This window comes from Primulina tabacum, chromosome 13 (genome assembly GCF_025594145.1).
Source record: "Primulina tabacum isolate GXHZ01 chromosome 13, ASM2559414v2, whole genome shotgun sequence".
Taxonomy (NCBI): domain Eukaryota; kingdom Viridiplantae; phylum Streptophyta; class Magnoliopsida; order Lamiales; family Gesneriaceae; genus Primulina; species Primulina tabacum.
This window is the reverse complement of record NC_134562.1, coordinates 6,833,889-6,858,188: the sequence shown is the minus strand read 5'-3', so window position 1 is coordinate 6,858,188 and position 24,300 is coordinate 6,833,889. Positions and strand designations below refer to the sequence as shown.

Here is a 24,300-nt window from a genome sequence, read left to right as displayed (position 1 = left end):
CAAGACCCAGAGGAAGATATTCCTTCCCATATTAGTGATATTTTTGAAAATTTTAAAAAATCCTTAATAGATAATATTAAACATGATTATGATATTCATCTTTAATAAAGTTGGTGGAATATCACTATAGACTTTTTGACTTTTGTAACCATGTTACTATTTGCTTTTATAAAGCATTGTACTGTTTATATTTTAGTTGGAATCCGGGGTTTGATGTTCGACTCTTCCATCTATTTATAGGTTGTAATGTGTTCTTTAGAGAACACAGTCGAGTTTGCTCCCCTCTATTCTCTCTCTTTAAACAACCCTTCTTACGAATTAAATAAAATCTTCAAGTTCTGAATACAACTTTGTAAGTTTACCTTTTCATTTATTTTGTTTTTATTTACTGTTTTTATTTTTATTTCAAGAGAATAGCCTGAATGACAGGCTAAACTATTCGTGTTAAATCATAACCTTACTATGACATGATTTATATTTATTTGTAATTTGGAAAACAATTGAGATAATAAAAGATTTATTTGAATTTGGGAATTTAATGTAATATAAAGGTTCTTGGTCAAACATAAGGTAAAAAGATGAACCAGGAAATGGTAAACACAAGGTACGAGTAACCAAAAAATAATAAATTAATGTTGTAGCCGTTCAGTCTGCTTAGCCGAGAAATGTCGTTTAAGGCGTTTATGAATGATTTTTTATGAATTTATGTTTCTAAGGTATCTCGCTAAAATCCTGTGATGTTTAACTTCTTTGGTATCTTTTATAAATCCTTTCATGTTTTGTAAAAATTCAATAAATAAACTTTATATTCATTATTATTCTAAAATTTAAATACCTCCTTTTCTTAACTCAGTTTATTTGAATATGATATAACGGAAACCTTGCATAGTTGTATATCTTGAGGCTATATGTCTTTAAAAACATGTTCGATAGGTCTAACAATGCCATGTAATCATAATCAATTGTATTTCTAATTTTGATTTTTCTTTAAAATATTAAAGTAACATAGGATTCATAATTGATAAATGATAAATTATACACATAAATATTAGTGAATCCTGTAAGCAGTTGACGGTTCAGATTTGAAGCTAATCCCCCGATCCAACGGCTGACATGAGTCCCTCGTCAGCTCAGGGCTTCCACGAAAACCTCAGAAATCCTGTTTCCCAGCCTCCACGCTCCTCTTTCATTCAGAACTCAGATTCATTCTCACATATACATACAACACTCCCATATACCTATCTATATGTACACATTTATTCTTGGAAAGATTCCTTACAATCATTACATCTTGTTTTTATAGTAAAGTTCCTTGAAAATGCAAGCGAATAACGGGTCTGAATCCCCTAAAAATAAAGAGAACAATAATGATTCAAGTAGTAATGGCCTTAACATGGGTGGCGGGCAGCATTTTGTACCGCCGCCGCCGGATTTATGGCCGGCGATTCCGGGGCAGCAGTGGGTGGCAATGCAGTACCCGGCTTCTGCTGCTGGGATGATAATGCAGCATGGGATGATGGCGCCGCCGCATTATCCTTACATGCCGTACCACCCCAACCAACCGCCGCCGCCGTCGCCGCATCATAGCAGAAGCAATGAGGAGAACCGCTCGATCTGGGTTGGTGACCTCCTTAACTGGATGGATCAGGATTATCTCCGCAACTGCTTTGCTTCCACGGGAGAGGTATATCTTTTTGAAGCCTACTTTTTATTTTAACAAAAATTGAGGATTCCTTTAATGGATTTTTTTTATGATTCTTGGTTAATCGCTGGTATTGTTTAAGAGATGTATGATAGGGAATGGAGTCGAAGTTAGTGTAAAGATTATATTTTTACTAGTTGAGATGAGTGGTTTAATTTTATTGACTGATTCGATTTGTAGACGGATTTTGTGGATTGCATTTGAGTACTTTTTTGGTATTTCTTCGTTGGAATTAGAATGTATTTGTTGAGTGATGAGTTGTCTATGAATTAGTATTTATGAATTGGAAAAATACTCAGAAACTTTGTGATACATATGCTAATATATAAGATGCTTTAGGTCTCTATATTTACTATTTTCTGGGTAATGTTTGTGATTGGTGCTTACAACAGTTAATTCTGAATATAAAACTGTGGATGGCATTCGAGTACATTTGTAGTATTTCTAAATTAGAATTAGAATTAGAATTTATTTGTTGAGTGATGAGTCAGCCATGAGTTGGGAAAATTTTCAGAAGCTTCATGGTACATATTACTCATGAATAATGTTGTTTTGGTCTGTTCATTTACTAGTTCTGGGTAATGTTTGTTTTTTTTCTTTTTAATGTGTATTATTTTTTGGGGTAACTGGTATTTATAACAGTTGATTCAGAACATAAAACTGTGGATGGCAATTTAGTACTTTTGTACTATTTCGAGAATACAATTAGAAAGTATTTTTTGAATGGTGAGTTGGCTTTTGTGTGAACTGGGATTCTGCAAGTTGATCATTCTGAAGTGATAGGACTATTTCCTGATTGTACATATACTTTTGGGTAAAGCAGCATTTAACTTTTTAAGCTTCTGTATTGTGAAACCTACTTTGGTTTTTTGATATGCTAAGATGTCGGGCCTATTTTATTTGTTTCGACATCTTTCTAGAATGATTATTGTATCTTGCATAACTTGACAATAATATTTCCCTTGCCTAGTTAGATTGTCAACTGTTTCTCATTTACTATCAATAGTTGGTCATCGTATGGTTTCTCTGTTTCCTAGCTCAATATGAAAAAATTCAACACACAATTCTGTTGAGACTTTTCTTATAGAAGTGTTACATTACTCAACATGAACACTTAATTAGTTCTGGAAGCATGTAACCGGAAGAGCCTAGCATTCATCTTAGGCATGAAACTATAAAATCTTAAAGATTTTCAAATGTAGGAGGTGAGATACTGTTTTTCATTGTATGTTAATATAAAAGCGAAGTATTCAATTTTATAAAAATTTAAAATTGGGTGGTGTTTGTTTCCCCTGGCTATTTCATGTGTTACAATGTTAGATAGCGATAATTGTACCCTTCTAGGAGAGTGATTGAAATGTAGTGCTTAGGTTGTAGTTTAAGCATTATTACCGTTAGTTATTGTTTTTGGTAAAGTGATAAACGTTCAATACTACAATTGATATTGGCCTTGATCACGTAATTGATTTCCATGAGTTGCAAACTAGTGGTTTTTGGGTTGCATGATTTAAAAAATCTTAGTTGCAACGTGACAATAGATATTGGTAAAGCAACAAATGAATGGATCTAATTTATCCATTTAAATAGATTACAAAGTAGAAGTCGTAGAAATTCCTCCAAAATTTATTTATCAACTGTCAAGGTTCGGTTCCTTTGCCTTTCTAGCATTCATTGAGGTAAAAACATACCGAAAATTGTTCAATTTGAATTACATGCCTCATCATCTCCGAATGATCTCAAAATTACTATTCTAATTAGGGGTGTAAATGAATTGAGCCAACTCGATAAATATTTGATTCGTATTCGAAATTATCCAATTCGGACCAAACTCAAACATGTTCAAAATTTTTTCGAACCGAACTTGAGCTATAATTATTATGTTCGATAGTTCGCGAGCCGCTCGCAAAATTGAATATTTTATCAAAATAATTATATTATATATTAAATAAATATATTTCGAGCCTTCAAGTATTTGTTTTCGAGCAATAGTTCGAATATTTTGCCTACAATGTTAACTTGAACTCGAGCTCTAATTCGAGCCGAATTGATGCAAAATTTAAATTATTTGAACTTTGAAACATGCTCGAGCTCATTGTATCTATTTTTAGCTTTAATTTTTTTCAAATTCGACTCGATTCGGTTCGTTCACATACCTAATTCCGATGGGCTATTAATGTCCTTCAAATTGAGCTTTCTAGTATTTTCGACTCAAGGGTTTTGTTTAATCTTGAAAGATTTGTGTTTTTATAAAAAGTTTTTGGAACATGATGTAATATTTTGTTGGTTCATTGTACTTTTGAATGATTTTTGAATGTGTTATACTCTTTAAAATTTGAAAATCTACATGTGAAATGTTCTTTTTGGATATCATGTAATTGGTTGTGAGAGAAAGCTGATTTTGAAAATGGATGAAAACTTCTACTCTGCTTTTTAGCATAGGAATATCTACTCAAAATGCCAAATTAATTGAACTTCCAACAAGAGTATATTGTATTTTGTTGAAAAGTCAACGTACTAGTGTTGAATATGTTTTTTAGTTTCCTAGTGAAAACTATTTGTTACTTGTTTTAATAAGTACCTTTGTATCCTCTTGTTACAAATATTATCAGGGAAAAGATAGTGATTGAAAAATGTTAATATAAAATTTCAACTTATGTTTTGGTGATTATGAACTGAGCAGCTCCGATAAAACTGGATTGTTGGACAGATCTCCCAAGAACCTAAACTGTCTGACATAAGTATACCGAATGCTGAATCTATCCAATCTGACAAGGCCCAACAGTTAAGCTACAACTATCAAGTTATTTGATCTAAATTAAGAAGTGATTGATAAGCTTATATAACAGAGTTGTACTTGACTGGCAATTTCGATTGAGAATAAATCTAGTAAGTGAATTAGGTCAAGTTATAGTAAATGGATAATGAGTTCAAGTATTGATCCCACAGATACTAATATTTAATTATTAAAATTTTTATCAATTAACTTAAGCTAGACAAAATAAATAAAAATATGAGATATGAATTATTAATCTAAACTATTAAATATGACAATTGCAATTAAAATGACGTATTCAATGATCAAGAGAGATTCAACTTCAAATAAAGAACTAAGACACACAACGGTACCAAACTGTACTATGTTGACACATGTTAAAATTCAATTTATTATTAAATTCTTGACAATCATGGTGAAATCCCAAATTTATTTATTAAATCATTCCTCGAGTTAATAAACCTATTTAAATCTAACAATCTAATTATTCCTAATTGAATTTAATTATATCTAGATACATTAAATCTTTATGGAATTTCAGTTTTCACCTAAAACTCCACATTTAAACCGAATACTATTTCTCGTCAGTTTAACCATGTGTTGATTGACGTCTTTGTTGCTATATTTAACCAATCTCCTCTAAACTCTTTTTTCGATCCTAACGATATACATGGTTCATCTTCCTGAGTTCTAAAGATCAGACCAGTACATAACTTATCAAAAATTCTATAACGTCGTCAGAATGAGAATACCTCGGTGATTGACAAGATACTGAGTGACTGAGGAACTGAGTTTACCAATAAAATTTTTACTACTTATTTGGATGACAATGGGATTAAGCATGACTTCACCTTAGCAAAATGGCGTTGCCGAGAGAAGAAACAAACTCCTCAAAAAACCGGCTTGAACCTTGTTAGCTGACTCTGGCATCTCACAACATTTCTAAGCAGAAGCTGTAAAACTGTATGCTATACTCAGAACAGATCAATGATCAACAAGAATTCTGAAAAAACACCTTATGAGATCTGGAATGACAATCTACTTGAAATCTCCCACTTCCAAATATTTGGTTGATATTTATCTGTTAGCAAAGACTATCGTGTGTTTAATAGCAAAACCCTCTAGCTGTTGAAGAATCTGTTTTTGTTGCCTTTGATGAATCTTCTGTTGTTCCAAATGGACATAATGCACAACTAAATGATCTGAGTAATGGAACGAAATCTACTAATCTTGAATCTGACAGTGATAATGAGATACAGATCAGAAGAACAAATGATCTACCATGTGAACCAGACATTCCTATTGCTCAAGAGGATGAAGTTATCGATATGAACTTAGAAGATCATGCTGATGCTCAAAGGGTTGACAATATCTAAGATCTATCATGTGACATCCCGTAACAAAATAACTAATACAATTTTAAAATTTGCGGAAAATAAATTTTTTTCTTATTTAAATAGTATACTCTCGCCTTCTGAATTTAAATAAAATGATAGGCTAAATTCTTGAAAATAATCCGTGTACAAAATATTTCCATGGCCTAAGAAAATATCATTCATTACTACTGTAAAAGCGTTATCCAAAATGAGCATTTGAAAATACTTTTTTGCCAACAAAATTTTGAATAAATAAAAATCAGAGTAAAAAGTTTAACGTGCATAAAATCCGAGCATTTGAAAATACTTGTTTGCCAACAAAATTTTGAATAAATAAAATCAGAGTAAAAAGTTTAACGTGCATAAAATCCTTTCATAACAATAACGGTCCTCAGGTTTGCACTGAACACAGTCCTAGCAAGTTCATTGGTCAGCACCTCCTGTCTCCTCAAAAGCATCGACATCTGCATCGATAAAGTCTAGTGAGCCTAAAGACTCAACACGCATAAACCATGAATTGCAAATAGTACTTCATAAAATCACATGCATTTGAAAGTATCGTGTGCGAAATAACAACTAAACATACATAAAAATAGACGTGCCATAACTGCATAAACATTTTCATAAAAGTGCTTCTATCATAACATACATATCATACTTAATTTTGCGTAGAAATATGTTCAAAGCAAGTGGCCCGTAACATAAATTGCATGATCAGACTAAACCACAGTACTAGGCTGGCATGGATCACCATACTTCGTTGGAACGCTCTGGACATGCTGCCCCAACCACAGCAGCAAAGATCCAGGGGATCTCAACGAAGCCTACAACCAAAACTTGAGAAACGTGAAGAACATGCACACATTTAAAAATCATATCTCTCTAATTCTTATCAGAAAATTACAAATTTGCTATCGAATCGAAGATAACACAGAGTACTACAAATTATATGTTGAAAACATTTCCAGAAAACTAACTTATAAGTTACAGAATTCGAAATAACAGAGAGTGACGGGTTTTGTGACACAGAAATTTCACAGCTTGTGCGGTTTTACGATAAAAATCATATCTCCCTAGTTTCTTATCAGAAAATTACGAATTTGCTATCGAGTAGAAGATAACGCATAGTGCTACAAATCATATGTTGAAAACATTTCCATAAAATCAACCTATAAGTCGCAGAATTCGAAATAACAGTGAGTGACGGGTTTTGTGACACAAAAATTTCACAGTTTGTGCGGTTTTACGATAAAAAAATCATATCTCCCTCGTTTCTTATCAGAAAATTACGAACTTGCTATCAAATCGAAGGTATTACAGAGTACTACAAATAATATGTTGAAGACATTTCCAGAAAACGAATCTATAAACTGAAGGAATCGAAATGACAGCAAATGGCGGGTTTTGTGACTCAAAATTTGCAGAACTTGTTTAAATCATAACTCATCAATCTTTGCACATAACGAATGAATTTTCATGCACAATATACATCAAAATATATAATATGACGAGACCGATGCATAAAAGAAAAGTTTATACATGCTTTTGTGTCTAAACGCTCGAATAAACGAATACCGGCGCGAGGGTACGTGGAGGATGAATGGGGGATGATTCCTTGACGTTTTTGTTGACCAAAACCTATGTTGCATGGATACGGGTACGAGTATCGTATCGAATACGATACGGATACGGCGATACGTCAAATTTTGAAAATATAAGACACGATACGGCTAGGATACGACAATCACTAAAATATATATAAATATTATATATATTTATATAATTTAGTATTGAAAAGTAAAAATTATAGAGATAGATGTAATATTTCATTAATCATAATATCTTAAGTACAAAATATTAAATGCAAAATCCATCTTTAAGCAAGTAAAAAGAAATCAAACATCCATATCGGTTTCATGACCAACACTGCCTTCATCAGTAAATAAGACTGACTCCAATTCAGGTTCATCAAGAGACAAATTGGCAATTTCGAAGATAGCAACACCCTCCATGTCCATGGAATCGAATGCGGATGCTCCAACTTCCCACATCTTACTTTCTCCTTCACTATAATGTGGACTCCTCATTGATAAAAGACGAAGATTGCTGTGAACATACACCAAATCTTCCGCTCTTTGTGGTGTTATTTTGTTTCTCTTCAATGAGTGTATGAAATTGTAGGTGCTCCAATTTCTCTCACAACAAGAAGAAGAAGGCTGCCCAAGTAGCTTTAAAGCTAAACTTTGAAGAGTTGGTGTGGAAGCACCATATATAACCCACCACTTAGTTGGAGACATCAAACCTCGATCTCGCATTGCATCATTATCAGAAAAATCATCAATGACGGCTGACAAAGAGGCAAACTCCTCGTTGACACTTTTTCGTTCTGATGAACAAGAATAATATCTTTCAATGCACTTTTTCCTTTCCCATGAAACTTCGATGTCCCTATGAGAAGGAAGATGATTGGGAGATTCTTGGAGCCACTCATTGCTGTAGTATCTATATAAAAAGATTGATAATTAAATATGAATTGATATGTATAATTTGCTAAAACTTAGTTAAATTTTTCAGAGTTTTACCTCGGATTCAAAGAATGCGCCAAACAATGTAGAGGTGTATTGCTTTTATTCCATCGTTGCACTAGAAAATATCATGACCAATCTCATAAAACTTTGAATCTCCACTGTGAGGCCCTTTCGAGATAGCAACCCTAATCTTCTCTATCATTTCATCCCATCACTCATATACTAAATGAAGACAAGGTTGATCAGTGTCTGCTTTCCTTATCATCTCATAAATTGGACTTGTGAAAGAAAGTATATAATCAATGCTTTCCCAGACTTGATCATCTAATATCTTGTACTTCACTGCTCTAGCCTTCAATACATCATCCTCCTTGTACAGATCCCATCTTTCACTAATCACCATGTTTTCAAGGCATTTCTTGATTTGCCCGAATCTTTTTTAAGCGTAATGATCGTGGAAGCAAATCGAGTCTCTGCAAGTGAGCGCATCTTCAAGTTCGAGTTATCGTTGAACATCGATAATCTCATATTGTGATTCATTATAAAATTCTTGATCATCGAAGCATTATCTGATACTTATGCTATCCACTTGCACTCTTCAAAGACTTCTTTGTTTTGTACGGAGTCAATCGATGCACAAATATTTTTCAAAGCAAGATTCAAAGTGTGCACAACACAAGATGTCCAAAATATGTGTGGGTACTATGCCTCAACAAGTAACCCAGCGGCCTTGCATACGGGAGCATTATCTGTGACCACTTGGACAACATTCTGATGTCCCACTTCGTTTATGGCTTCAATGAGCAATTTAGAGATGAAACCTTTATCCTTGTACTCACCTTCACAATTTATTGCTTTTAGAAACATAGGACCACTTTCACACACTACCATGATATTAATAAACGGTCTTCTTTGTACATCTGACCACCCATCACTACAAATACTAACACCTTTTTGTTTCCAAGCAGTTTTTGTTGGCTCCAACAACTTTTCAATATGAGTTTGTCCTCTTTGAAGAAGTGTAGTTCTCAATAAATTGTATCCAGGTGGAAGATAACCTGGAATTGTTTGTTGAGTAGCCATACTGAAAGCACGAATATAATGAGGATTTTTAGCAATATTGAAAGATAATCACCCAGTGTAAAAAAAACTCGCAATTTCAGAATGCAACTCATCTCTCGCATTCAAGTTAAAAGCTTTTTCAAGAGGGCCAAGTGTTCCTTTCCTCTTCTTTGTTGGATCGTCACTTTGCAAATAGAAAGGACCACTACATGAGGATTTTGAAGCTATGTTTGATGATGCAGATGATGAAGGCAATTGTACTTCTTTCGGTTTAGTATTTTTCCTTCTCGATTCTGCGTCATCCAGAAGTTGTTGCATATGTTTTATTTGATCTATTGAAACAACCACACAACCAGCAATTCCAAATCCTTTGAGTTTTAATAGGTGTGCTTTCACCCTCGAGTACGATCCCTTGCACACTTTAGTACATATGTTACACGATTAAGTAACATTTCCTCCACTAGCCCCCTTTTCAATCTTCGTTACAAATTTTCACAAAGGAGAATAATCATCTACATCATCTTGTATACTCTCATTTTGAAAAATTTCCATTGCAAATAGGCTGTTTGAAGTTATGACAAGCAAGAAACATAAAGTAAGCCATGGCCCATGGAATACGCTGTGTCATCCAAATTGAACAAATTCTAGTTCAAAATTATTCTTTCTCAGACGATTAAATGATAAGAATGCAATTAAAATTTTATTGACATCACAAAAGTCAAACACTTTGGATAATTCATTTTTAAAATTTATTTTGTTATGAATTATATGTTAGAAATCTTTACAGAACTTAAATACTTAATCAAATAGTTCTTAAATTAGTTAATCCAACTGAATGAAGCAAACACTTCTAAGCCTCTTTCTTACGAATAAGTTATAACATTAAACTCTTTTGTGACGCATGAAAATTATTTTCCAATAATAAACAGGAGATAGAAAACTCACTGTATAGCCAAGAGATTTTCCAAAAAAAAATAAAATTTAAAGTTAATTTATTTATGGTAAGAGAAATGCAAAAAAGATTACTATCCTCTTGGCTGCAGGCGGCGATGGCAGTTGCAGGTGCGACGGCAGCTTCGGCGGCGGCGGCAGCAGCAGCGGCAGAAAGAGAGAAGAAGGGCGACACGATTGAATTGAGAGCCGCTTGAGCAGAAATAGAATGAAAGAGACGGGCAAATGTATTTAGGGATTTCAAAACCCAGCCCAATTTATTTTAAATTATTTTCCTTTTAGTCCCTTAAAATTTTAATTTTTTTTAATTAACCCTAAAGCTTTTAAAGATTTGCAATTTTGACCAAACTTATCCGAAAAATGTATCCACACCGTATCCATGGCGTGTCCTCGCCGTGTCCAAAACGTATCCGGCTGGTCAACCCTAAACAAAGTCAATGATATGGATTTTGAGGTATTCGTATCCGTGTCGTATCTGTATCCGATACTTCAAAAAAAAACAATTTTAAGGTATCCGTGTTACATAGACAAAAACTCACAAAAATCTCCAGAATATTGCTAGGATGAGTGCTCAAGAGGCTCCTGCTCAAGAGAAGCACAACCATAGCTTTACACGTTATTTATTGTGTGTAAAAGTGTGAGTGTGTGTTTGTAGGTGTGCGTGAGTTTTTAGAGGCTCTCTTCTTTTTCTTTTTCTTTTTGGTTAACTTTTAATTAAATTAGTTAAATAGCTAAACTACTAATTAGGCTAAATAATTAAGCCCACAAAATTTATAAAATAATAAACCATAAGTTAAAGATTTACTCCTAATTTTCGAAAATTTCAAATAAAATGCTTAAAATATTTTAATTCATCTAATAAATTAAATATGATCTTAAAATGCTAAATTTCATAAATCATTTGAAATATAAAATTTTCTTGGCTTAAAATAAAAATGCAAAATTTTATTAAATCACCTACATCGTCTCCAGTCTCCTTTTCCCGATCCTGCATCGAATATTCTCCTGAAAAGCTAAAACTCGAGAAAACATTTTAATTTGCATAAAAATAAACATATAAACACTTAGCATCAATTAAATCATTTGACATGCACCATTTAACTCATTATAAATTAATTAATTAAGTTAACAAATTAATTCATGCATGGGGTTTACGTGTATTGGTTTTCGGACACTACAAATCCGATCCAGTTCGAGTTCAAGCTGATCTAGCTCAACATCAAGTTCCTGTTGCTGATGCAAATCCACTTGGACCATGCTATTGGTGGAGTAAGAATCATCTACCTAAGCTGGTCATAGCTGATGCAGGACAAGTTTGAGCTGACATTTTTCCTTGGATTACAAATCTGATAACTTGGTAATGGAATTTTCATTAATCAAGCTAGATATACAGAAGCACTTCTCAAAACATCTAGTATGGAAAGTTGTTCTGTAACAGCCACACCCATGAGTTCTTCAATCAAACTGGATACAAATGAAAGTGGACCTTCGATTGAGGTATCGTTTTATAGAGGTTTGATTGTGTCACCGTTAGTACTTACCTGCTAGCATACTAGACATCATGTTTGATGTTTGTATGTGCTAGATTTTAGGCAAACCTTATATTGCCGCAAAAAGAATATTGAAATATCTTAAGGGTACTCAAAGTGTTAGGCTCTAGTATCCAAAAGATTTCAATTTCAATTTAATCGGTTATTCTGGTGCTGACTGTAAGATAGACAGGAACAGAACTAGTGGAACCTGTTAGCTCTTAGGAGATACACTGATCTCATAGTTTAGCAAAAAGCAAACTTCTATAGCCACATCAACAGCTGAAGCTGAATACTTAGCAGCTGGAAGTTGTTGTGTACAACTGCTCTGGATCCAACAACAATTAAGAGACTACGGTGTTCGAGCCGATGTTTCTCCAATTTTCTGTGACAAACACGAGTGTTGTAACAATCACCTATAATCCTGTATTGCATTCAAGGACAAAGCAGATCGACAACAGACACCATTTTATCAGAGACCAAGTTACGAAGAAGAACATCAGACTGAAGCATGTCTAAAAAGATCAACAAGTGGCTGATATCTTCGCAAAGCCTTTACCAGACAATAAATTTTCTTATTTTAGAAATATACTTGGTCTTGCTGATTTAAGTTAGTTTTGCATATTCTAAGTGGGAATTTTAGATCGAGCTGATAAGACAGTAGTCGGACGTCTAAGTTCCTGCTAAAAGTTAGATCAAGCTTATGCTCAGTCCGATCTTATTCTATAGCTCTGAACTAGTGACACCTGTTTTAAAGTAATCTGATAAGAACGGTCAAATCTCCTTTACATATTATTTAATCGTTTTATTTAATTTGACTAAATCAGAATAATTTTCAAATTTACCTTTCCACGTATAATTATTTATCGCCTTTAATGTATGGTTAATAATTATTTTTGAATTTTCAAATTTTTTCCACAAACATGCTGACACGTGGCTTAGCATGTTTGTCCCTACACGACCGTATATATGCTCACTGTGTTTGACCAATTCTTATTTCCGTATTCCTATCAATTTCCTACTACTTTTGCACTTTTAGTTCTCTTTGAACTCGCAAATATCAAACTCAAGCTTGAAATTGTCTTCATTCACCATCAACACTCTTCAAGTCGACTTTGATGTGGTCTATCTGTTGCAGGGCGAGGGCATGGTTTCCATGTTCCGCACACTCAAAGCTTCTAGTATGAAAGGCTTCCTGGGATGTGCTAGCTACGTTTATGAAGGAATTTCTCAATTCTTTGCCTTTGCCACCATGGAACGTCAACGTGTTGCATGCACTGTTGGCGGACGGAACATTTCTTTTGATCAGAAGTATTTTGTTGAGACCTTCAAGCTGCCATGTAAAGGAATCACTGACTTCAACAAACTGCATCCAATGAATGTTGAAGAAATGAAGCTCAAATTTTCTCGGACTGGAGCACCCATCAAGTCGTCAGACAAGAAGAAAAATATGAAAATTTGGTACAAACTGCTGAATGATATTGTGGCCAAATCCCTGACTGCTAAGGTCGGATAATTTGATGCTTTTGTTAGGTGGGATTTAATGGGGGTGGGACCCACATCAAATAAAATAATAAAAAAACGTGTTTTCTTATTTATCTCACATCGAAAAAGTTTCATAACTGAACAAGGGAATTAGTTATAAATAGAGCTCAATTCATTCAGTTATTGTATCCCAAAATCAAAAGCTTTTCAGCTTTGATAAAAAGAGAGTGCTTAGAAAAAAAAGTATTTTTTCTTGAGTGCGGAAATTCTCTTGTGTGAGTTAGAGAAATTATTTTCTCGGTATACTCGGGTTTGGGAGTGAGAAATATTGAGTGTATTGGTGTATACACTTGTTTTAATATTTCTTCTAGTTATAAAAGTTGCAGTGCTCCGTGGACGTAGCATATCTTGGGTGAACCACGAAAATCTTTTGTTCTTGTTGATTATTTTATTCCGCAACATTTTCGATACTATATTATCATCGTGATCGTCATCGCTTCGGTATAATTTCCCAACAACTGATATCAGAGCCTTGTTGTGAAAATTCTTAAGAATTCTAAGTATGCTATGTGGTTGTAGCTTTGTATGATCTTCCATATCAGAAAAGATTTTTAGATTTTTGCTAAGGCTAGCGAAGCGATGGCTGGAGATGATGGATCGGGACCTGGTATCAACTAGTTTGACGGCTTTACGTTCTGTCGACTACATATTATTGATTATTTGTATAACAATAAGTTGCATCAACCTCTATCCGGAAAGAAACCGAAAAAGATGAAGGATGATGACTGGAAGCTTTTTGACCGACAAGTGTTAGGTGTAATACGATTGACTCTAACGAAGAACGTGGCAGGGGCAAAAACAACGGAGGAGATGATGTCCATTTTGTCGGACATGTTCGAAAAGCCATCGACAAATAATAAAGTACATCTCATGAAGAAGTTATTTAACTTGAAGATGGTAGAAGATGCATCGGTGGCTAAACACATCAATGAATTCAACACGAGTGTTTCACAGCTAACATCGGTTGAAATTAAATTTGATGATGAGATTCAGGCACTTATTCTTTTGGTGTCTTTACCAGACAATTGGGAACCGATGCGGGTAGCAGTTAGCAACTTTGTTGGAAAAGAAAAACTAAAATTCAATGATTTCAGAGATCAAATTCTTGCCGAAGAAGTTCGCAAGATGGATTCTGGTGAAGGAACATTATCAAGTTCTGCTCTAAATCTCGAGAATAGAGGAAGGGGCAGGAGTGGCGAAAAGAGTTTTAGCCAATGTCATGGTAGATCCAAATCAAGAAATGAAAAAGACAATAACACATTTGAAAAGAATGTGAAGTGCTGGAGCTGTGGTGATACTGATCACTTGAAAAAGAATTGCAAATCAACAAAGAACGACGATGATGTTGTTACTGAGGAGGTACATGATGCTCTGTTACTATCCATGGAAAGTCCGGTTGATTCTTGGGTTATGGACTCGGGAGCTTCGTTCCATACCACTGGTAATAGTGATGTATTCGATAATTATATTGCGTGAGATTACAGAAAAGTTTTCCTGGCTGATGGAAAACCTTTGGAAATAATTGGTATGGGTGATATCCGGATGAAGATGACACCAAAGTTGACACACAATCTGATTTCAGTGGGACAACTTGTCGACGAAGGTCATAAGGTGACCTTTGGTGATGGTTCTTGGAAAGTGAAAAAGGGCGCCATGGTTGTTGCTCGAGGAAAGAAAACTGGAACACTTTATATGACTTCCAGTTTGAGAAATAAATTAGCGGATGTGGATGCTGGAGCTAATTCAAGTCTATGGCATAGTAGGCTTGGGGATACAAGTGAGAAGGGAATGAAAATGCTTGTTTCAAACGGAAAGCTACCGGAATTAAAGATCGTTGAACACAAGCTGTGTGAAGCTGTATTTTTTGGAAAGCAGAAAAATGTGAGCTTTTCAAAAGAGGGTAGAGAATCGAAATTGGCGGATTTTGAGTTGGTACATATACTGATTGTGTGGACCATCTCCTGTGACATCCCTTGGAGATCACTCAAGATATTATGGCACTACTGTTGACGATTCGAGCAGGAAATTTTGGGTTTATTTTGTGAAAAATAAATCGGAGGTTTACGAGACCTTTAAATAGTGGGAGTTAGCCATGGAAGATGTGATGGTCATCCAATCACATGTAGGAGTTGTCAGAACTTCCTGAAGGTAAAAAGGTTTTACATAGCAAGTGGGAGTACCGGTTAGAACATGACGGTAGCAAGCGGTACAAAGAAATACTTGTTGTAAAAGGTGAAAAGAAGTAATTGGTTACACTGATATTTTCTCTCTGGTGGTAAGGTTAACTACTATCAGGACTGTACTTGGATTGATGGTAAAAGAAGATTTACATCTGGAACAGTTAGATGTAAAGACGACATTTCTTCATGGTAAACTAGATGAAGAAATGAATCAATCACATGGATTTGAAGTACGAGGGAAAGAGAAAATGTTGTGCAAACTTCAGAAGAGCTTGTATGTCTCAAACAAGCTCCAATCCAGTGGTACAAGAAGTTTGATGGTGTATTGAATAATGATGGTTTTCTGAGGTATCAGGCTGATCACTGTTGTTATATGAAGTTTGATGGTTATTATATCATACTACTGATATATGTAGATGATATGTTGATAGCAGGAACTTGTCTGGAGGAGATTGATAAACTCGAGAAAGAGTTATCAAAGGAATTTGCTTTGAAAGTTTTGGATGCTGCAAAACAAATCCTTGGAATGGGGATCCTTAAAGATCGGGTGAATGGATTCTTGAAGCTTGAGAAGATTCCTGGAAGCAAGAATCCAGCTGATATGCTCACGAAGGCTGTTATCATTGAAAAACTGAAGTTGTGTTTGACTTCAGTTGGTCTCCTGGACTAACAAAGGAGGTATGAGCTGCTGCACTGATGATGTGAAGACATGATTGAAATCAAGTCTTCAAGTGGGAGAATTGTTTGGTGGGATTTAATGGGGTGGGTCCCACATTAAATAAAATAATAAGAAAACGTGTTTTCTTATTTATCCCACATCGAAAAAGTTTCATAACTGAACGAGGGAATTAGTTATAAATAGACCTCAATTCCTTCAGTTATTGTATCCCAAAATCAAAAGCTTTTCAGCTTTGATAAAAAGAAAGTGCATAGAAAAAAAGATTGTATTTTTTTGAGTGCGGGAATTCTCTTGTGTGAGTTAGATAAATTATTTTCTCGGTATACTCGGGTTTGGGAGTGAGAAATATTGAGTGTATTGGTGTATACACTTGTAATATTTCTTCCGGTTATAAAAGTTGCAGTGTTCCGTGGACGTAGCATATCTTGGGTGAACCATGTAAATCTTTTTGTTCTTGTTGATTATTTTATTCCGCAACATTTTCGATACTATATTATCATCGTGATCGTCATCGCTTCGGTATAATTTCCAACAGCTTTCACTGTTGAACGATTTGAGTTGATGGTGGCCATCTCATTTGGCATAAAAATCAATTGGTCTACCTTTCTACACAACATACTTGTCGCAATGATTTGTACTCCAGACAAGCAGCATCAAGGAGCCGAGTACTTGAAAGGTCACAAGTGCTGATAGGTTTGTCTTCTTCATTGCATGTACACAAGATGCTTAATGAAAAGTTCATAGCATTGTACAAATCATGAACATCATTACGAATGATGATCTAGTGCAAGTCAAGAAGGAAATGGTTGAAGAGAAAAAGAAGAAGTCCCCAGGCAACGGATCAGTTAAACGGAAATTGGTTCTGGACTCATATGACTCAGCACAGACACTGGCGATGAGAAGTTGCTGTTGACTCATGTCTTTTCTCTATCCGATTCCTACCATTCCCATCAGCAAAGTGCTGTTAGGAATTAAAATTGCTGAAACAAATGTGATCTCCACTGAATCTGGGCTGTCGTCTCAGATTGATCCAAAAGCTAAAGGCAAAGGAATTCTTCTTGAACCAACTGAACTGATCTCATCTGTTCAGACGGTCATTAATCTGACGATGCAAGAAGTAGAAAGAATAATATAGATCAAGCTGAAGAAGTATGACAAGGTGGTAGATCATAGGACGATTATTCACTTTTCTCATATCAAGACGTTAAAGAAGCTAGAGACCTCACAACTCTTGAAAATCAGATCCTGGAATGGACTGAAACTGATTTGATCTCAGAAGCCCTGGAAAGAAGAGACTTTATGGCGATGATGATGAGAAAAAGCATGTTGCGGATCTTGCAGAATAAGAAGAGGGAAAACTTCAGCCCTCACAGTCGAGCAACACGAGATGATGCCGTTGTAATTAGTCAGCTCGAGATGGATGCCCTTGGGTTGGCTATGAATGTAAAAGTCATGAGGCAAAATCTGCAACTGCTCTTCCCTCTTCCCTTGACAGAACCAACAATTGATGCAACCGAATAGATAGATCTTGGAGCTCAACTTGATCAGCTCGATCAGTCCAGCAAACCTGTTTCATCTATTCAACAATCAGAGATCCTACTCCATGTCACACTGAAGCAGATTCCTTAGAGCAGCATTAACAAAATGAACCTCATATTGAGCATATGCATTAACACATCTATGTTCCGACCTCCCTGAAAAACTTCCAGAAGTTCCTCTGACCTCTACAGTTGAGATGCTTTCATCCTTGGAAACTATCACAATAGCTGAAATGGCTCCCATTCCACCCACTGAGCCAACTGAATCAATTGTCACTTCATCTCATCTGACCCGGACAGCTGAAATAGCTGAGGATCCTACAACTCCGACTCCTCCTCCTCACATTGAATCAGAAGTTCAGCACAACTCTACTACTGTGGAAGAACTTTTTGATAATATCTTTCACTCAGATCAGCCACCACACTTTGAGGATGTTTAGGCTGCCGCAGGTAATAAAACTGATCTGCACATCAGTTCAGATCAGCATATGCTAGAACTTTATCTGTCCAAAATGTCATGTCCTCATCTTGAACTTGAACCAAAACAGACTCAGGATACTCTTGAGGATCCCATTCTCTGTACACTGGACACACACAGTAAATCAGTCTCTCACCAACTCAGGGACTGAAATAGCTAGTCTCCGCGCAGATCACCTGGCATCTACCTTAGATCTCGAGCTTTTCAAGTCCAATGTAAATTCCCAGATCGCAGAGCTACTCAAAGTCGTCCATCTGCTTTTCGGGAAAATATCCGAATTAAGAGCCACAAATGTCAGATCAATGTCCAATCTGATTTGCATAATTGACAAACAAGATGCAATGTTGTAAAATCAGATCGAGACTATTGGCAAACAACTATCTGAAGTTGTTGAATTTCTTCAGGCTGATAGGAGTGATGCCAAAAAAAGGGGAAAAAAACAGCTAGAAAAACCCAAATCATTTATTCCTCCTCCTCCTCCCCCTCCCCTTCTGTCTCAGAACAAGAAACCACCTGGAAGTTCTGGTAGTGGTCATGGATGTTCTGGTGGTAGTCAAAGCAGTAGTTCAAGTGGTGGTCACAGACCAAGCCATTCCTTGCACGAGTCATTCAGAAGATAGATTTAGTATTAAATCTTCTTATTTTAAGAATTGTCTTGTTAAAGTATTGATTTCCGTTTATCTCTGAAAGTACTATTTCATATCAATTCTTGCTCTTCTCCGTAGTTTTGTCATCACCAAAAAAGGAGAAATTATTGACATAAAATTTGGACTTAAGTTTTGGTGATTATAAACTGAGCTGATAAGATAAAACTGAATTGTTGGACACAGATCTGATCTCCCAGGGAATTAAGCTGATTTGACATAAGTATGCCAAACGCTAAATCTATCCAATCTGACAATGCCCAACAGTTAAGCTACAACAGTCGAGTGATCTGATCTGAAGTAAGAAGTGAATTGATAATCTTATATAACAGAGTTGTACTGATATGATCTTACACAATAGTCAAGGATAAAATTGAGCTGAAATAGACAAGACTGATTGTGCTAACCCTTATACTGATCTCAAGACATACTATGAAATACAACAGTCAGTTGTCTTTCAGTTTAATTTAAATTTAATCAACAATGGACAAACATTCTCTCTTTGAAACAAAATAAAAGATCCGTTGACGGATTTATTTAGCTAGTGTCCAAGGGAATCAACTGCCCAATACTATATTTGGGAAGACGACAAGAACGCATGACATTCTCTGTAAGATTGTCAGGCATCCAGTACATTTGTGACTACCGTTCAAATTTATTGACGTTGGGACAATCTTCTATAAAAGAGGAATGCATAAAAAATGTTAAAGACGTTCTGCAATTTGGAATCTTGCATATTATCGAGCATTTCTAAATTTCTATCAGTATCTCTTCAAGTTCTATCTTCAAGAACACGCTTAAAGTTCAATCAGATCGATTAAGGATCACTTTGTGCACCTTTTATTCTCATCATTTGTTTAAACACGAGCTATGTTGTATAGTGAAAGTAGTTTAACTGTCAGAAGTGTGTTTTTGAACAAAGTAAGTTGTAGCATTGAGAATAGGAGTTTCCAGCTCAATAGGGTTTGTGAACCGAGCTGAAGTGGGTTTTTACAACAGTTGTACTAATGAAATCTTCTAGCAGAATTCTTCTGGAAACAGAACAATGGACACGCAGAAGTTTTGGCTTTGAACTTCCATAAACAAACTCTTTCCTCTATTTACTTTCAGTCCTTATATTCATCTGATCTGATCATGTTATGTATATTTTATTCCCTTTGTATATTGAACTGTTTTCATAATTTTATCATTTGAGTTGCTCTAAGTACTTAGTTTGATGGGAAACCTTAACTAAGCTGTTAACACAGCTTAGTTTGCATAATCTGTCAACTTTCCACTCTTTATCATTTTGTTAGTTTCCTAGTGTAAATTATTTGTTACTTGTTTTAATAAGTACCTTTAAAGTAGTGATTTAAAACCAAAGTTCTTCACTAGGATTTCATGCATAACCAAATCACTACTTTCCACTCTTGTTACAAAATATTATCAGGGGAAAGTAGTGATTTAAAACCAAAGTTCTTGACTAGGATTTCATGCACAACAAACATAGTTTTTAAGATGTGGAATTGACTCGTCTTCCTGAAGCTGAAGTTACTTAATTCCCTATATTGACTTGAATTTATTTGTCACGCTTCATATATCACTATCAGAAATAATACTTGTGCAGGTTGCATCCATTAAGGTAATTCGCAATAAGCAAACAGGTTCTTCTGAGGGATATGGATTTGTGGAATTCTATACACATGCTGCTGCTGAGAAAGTTCTACAATCTTATTCTTGTCTTACTATGCCTAACACAGATCAACTTTTTCGTTTGAATTGGGCTTCATTTAGCATGGGTGATAAACGTTCAAGTAATGGTTCCGATCTTTCTATCTTCGTAGGAGATTTAGCTGCTGATGTTACCGATACTTTGCTTCATGAAACTTTTGTTAATAAATATCCCTCTGTTAAAGCCGCTAAAGTTGTCATCGATGCCAATACTGGTCGTTCGAAAGGCTATGGTTTTGTTAGGTTTGGAGATGACAATGAAAGATCGCAGGCTATGTATGAAATGAATGGTGTCTATTGTTCTGGCAGGCCCATGCGAATAGGTGCAGCAACACCAAGGAAGGCATCTGGTTATCAACAACAGTACTCATCTCAAGGCATTGATAAGCAATCTTAATCTCAATTATTTTATTTCTTCAAAGCTTTTACATGTATGCTATGTTACATGGATACAAGTATGGGTATCATATGGAATTTGATATGGATATGACGATACGGCATATTTTTAAAATATAAGACACGATACGCCTAATAAACGACAATTATTAAAACATATGTAAATATTATATATATTTATATAAATTTAGTATTAAAAATTAAAAATTGTAGAGATTTATATATTTATATTATATATATGTGTAAATATATACAATGTACAACTTTAGAAGAGTAATTTGAGAAGAAAAAGAAAAAAAATTGAGAAACGTATCTCCGCAGTGTCCATGGACTATCCTAGTTGTGTCAAAGATGTATCTGACTGGTCAAATCTACAAAAAGTCAACGACACGGATTTTGCCGCAATCGGCACGCATATCAGCATGTCGTATCCTTATCCGTGTCGTATCTGTGTACTATAATTTAGAGAAAAAAAATTAGGAGTATTCGTGCTACATAGCATGTATTTCTCACACACATTTCTAATTTTGGCTGATAGGCTTGGACAACATGAGCAGAAGTTATAGCCATTGCAGGTTGCATAATCGTTTCTAATTCTATCTTTGAAACAGGACCTGAAAAAAAATTTGAATCATTCCATTATCAAGCCTCCATTTGCAATTTTAATATGACCTAGATTTTACGTATTGCTGATGTCACTTTCTCTCTCATCATTCTCTTACTTGATCAAATTGGTTTCAGTTATTGACATTCCATTTTATGAACGTGTGGTTTTCCATGTATTGGGTTCTGGATCAATCTGTTGTCTCTATGCTAGTTTTTTTCCCTTTTAACAAAAAACATGTAAATTTGCAGTCTAATATCTATAGAATGATTTAATAGGTGAACACTCGAATGGTGTCTCTGCCCCAAGCTCCCAGTCAAATGGAGATTCAGAGAACACTACAGTTGGTTATCCAACCCTTTTCCTTCTCTTATCATTCTTTTCGGACAACATAGGCTAATGAACCATTTTCCATAGATTTTTGTTGGTGGACTTGACCCTAACTCAAGTTGTGAGGATCTCAGACAACCATTCTCACAATATGGTGAAATTTTATCGGTAAAAATCCCAGTCGGGAAGGGGTGTGGATTCGTACAATTTGCGAACAGGTAGTTTACTGGTTAAAACTAGTCCTAGTTTCCTGTATCAATTAAAGTAACAAAGTTATGAATTTGAAGAAACAATGCTGAGGAGGCAATGCAGAAGTTGAATGGTACACCAATTGGACAGAAAACAGTACGCCTGTCTTGGGGACATAGTCCAGCGAATAAACAGGTGAGTCACCCTTTCATCCTCTCTTACTTTTCAGTGGTCTTTTTTCATGTTTTCGACAATTTAAAGAGCTTATGACCAAAGGATATGTGATTATATTTCGTGGAATTTGGAAACATGTTGTGTAAATGTATTTGGAGTAGTAGTTGAAATGAGAACTGCAGTAGTGATTTGGTTATGCTTCCAAAATGGGATATTTTTGCTAATGAAGATAAATTTTTATCTCAATTATGATGGACTATTTAAATTTTTTTAATGTTAGGTGGTAATTTCAAACGTTGAAAATATAATACAATGTGTTAAAACAAACATGATAATAAATTATCTTTCAGAGGGATGGAAAGTTGAATTTAAATATACTAGGGGAATGTGAAGCTGGATAAAATGCATGCTAAAATAATATGTATATGCTTGGTTATGTTTCTAGGAAGTGAAGATATTTCTCAGCAAGATGAACAAATATGTCCCCTCAAAATTTAACATTTTTTTTTTTTTTGGCTTTAATACATGTTAAAGATTTTGCAACACTTGTTTTCTGTTGAACTTGCGTGGCATGCTTTTTCCCAAAACATTCTCATGTGCTTTCGTTACCGTGAGTTTTTTCTCCAAGAATCCTGTACTTCAATGTACATACTAAGATTGAATTGGTGGGCGATTAAATTCCACTTTTCACACTTATTTTTTAAGAAACATTATTTCTTGGTTTTTTCCCGTATTTTTTGATTGGCATACACCAGTCAGCAGAGTTGGCAGGCTCTTTTAGGCACAACACATCCCTCCGTTTCCAATGGTAGGCAGAATCAAGTTTATTCAAAGAGTGCATGGGACAAGCCAAGGTTGCCTGTTGCGAACCACTTTATGCATATGACCCTTCCTAGGAAGCAGATTGATCTGTGCTTGGTTTGGGTCAAAATCTTGTGTTTATTCATGTCCTTTGTCTGCAGTCGAGAGCTGACTACGGAGATCAATGGAGCGGGGCATACTACAGGGGGGGACCTTTTTTTGATGGTTTTGGATATGCAGCTGATCCAACCATGTATGTATATGGGGGGACTCATTATCCAATGTACGGAGCCCACCAGCAGCAAGTAAGCTGAACATTGCTTGGGAACACAATTAAACATGGGACAGAGCTTGAGCTTGAGCTTTGATCAGGTTTGGTAGTCATTTAAGCGGAGTGCATTCGTTAGAAGTGTGGATTTGACACGAACTTCTTGATTTGAATAAATGATCTTGGAAATGGTACTTTGGTTGCGATGCTTAGATCATGTTGTTAACTTGGAACTTAATTATTATGTTTGCCTTTCTTCCTACATCTCTGGTTAAGTCATACAATTGATGAAACATGGCATGTATCAGTAAAATCCCTAGTATTGTTTCTAAAAATTTAACAACCCCGGTCGTAGTTCATTTTTGTTTAACTTTACTTATTTATTTATTTTTTATATAATCTTAAAAATAAAAGTAAAAATCAAATTTATATTTTAGGTGTACAAAAAATTAGAATATTTTGGGGTTTTTTTTTTAATTTTTTTTTAAATATACATCTCAAAAAGTATTTTTGTTTTTCTAATATATAAAATTTGAAAATAATGTGGAAGAGGTATTGAATAAACTTGTATGATTTCTATTAAATAAATGATAACTATACATGAGTAGATTACTTGAGCAAAAATCTGTTCAATTAGATTGGAAAAAGAATATGAATTATTTAAATTATTGTATTTTATTATTAAGTATGAGACTTCTACATAAATTTTAAAAATAAAATATCATATTTTTAAATGATTATTTTAACTAATTATAAAAAATTATAAAGTCGTCTTTAAATTTATTAATTTTAAGATAATTTTAAAATTTTTTACTCAAAAATGTTAATTTATTATATACATAC

The 24,300-nt window shown here is 34.8% G+C and overlaps 1 protein-coding gene across 1 annotated transcript; it reads left to right on the top strand.

The window, feature by feature from the left end:
• Nucleotides 1-1,168: 1,168 nt before the first annotated feature.
• LOC142522333 (polyadenylate-binding protein RBP47C'-like) lies at nucleotides 1,169-23,811 on the top strand. Its single transcript, XM_075625639.1, has 6 exons — nucleotides 1,169-1,684; nucleotides 20,592-21,072; nucleotides 21,974-22,038; nucleotides 22,113-22,243; nucleotides 22,313-22,409; nucleotides 23,351-23,811. The coding sequence occupies exons 1-6, from the start codon at nucleotides 1,319-1,321 to the stop codon at nucleotides 23,501-23,503; spliced, it is 1,293 nt and encodes a 430-aa protein (XP_075481754.1). The 5' UTR covers nucleotides 1,169-1,318; the 3' UTR covers nucleotides 23,504-23,811.
• Nucleotides 23,812-24,300: the final 489 nt, after the last annotated feature.

Coding starts and splice junctions, on each gene's coding strand:
- LOC142522333 (XM_075625639.1), top strand. CDS start 1,319: ATGCAAGCGAATAACGGGTCTGAATCCCCTAAAAATAAAGAGAACAAT. Junction 1,685..20,591: donor GCTTTGCTTCCACGGGAGAG/GTATATCTTTTT, acceptor ATACTTGTGCAG/GTTGCATCCATTAAGGTAAT. Junction 21,073..21,973: donor ACAACAGTACTCATCTCAAG/GCATTGATAAGC, acceptor ATGATTTAATAG/GTGAACACTCGAATGGTGTC.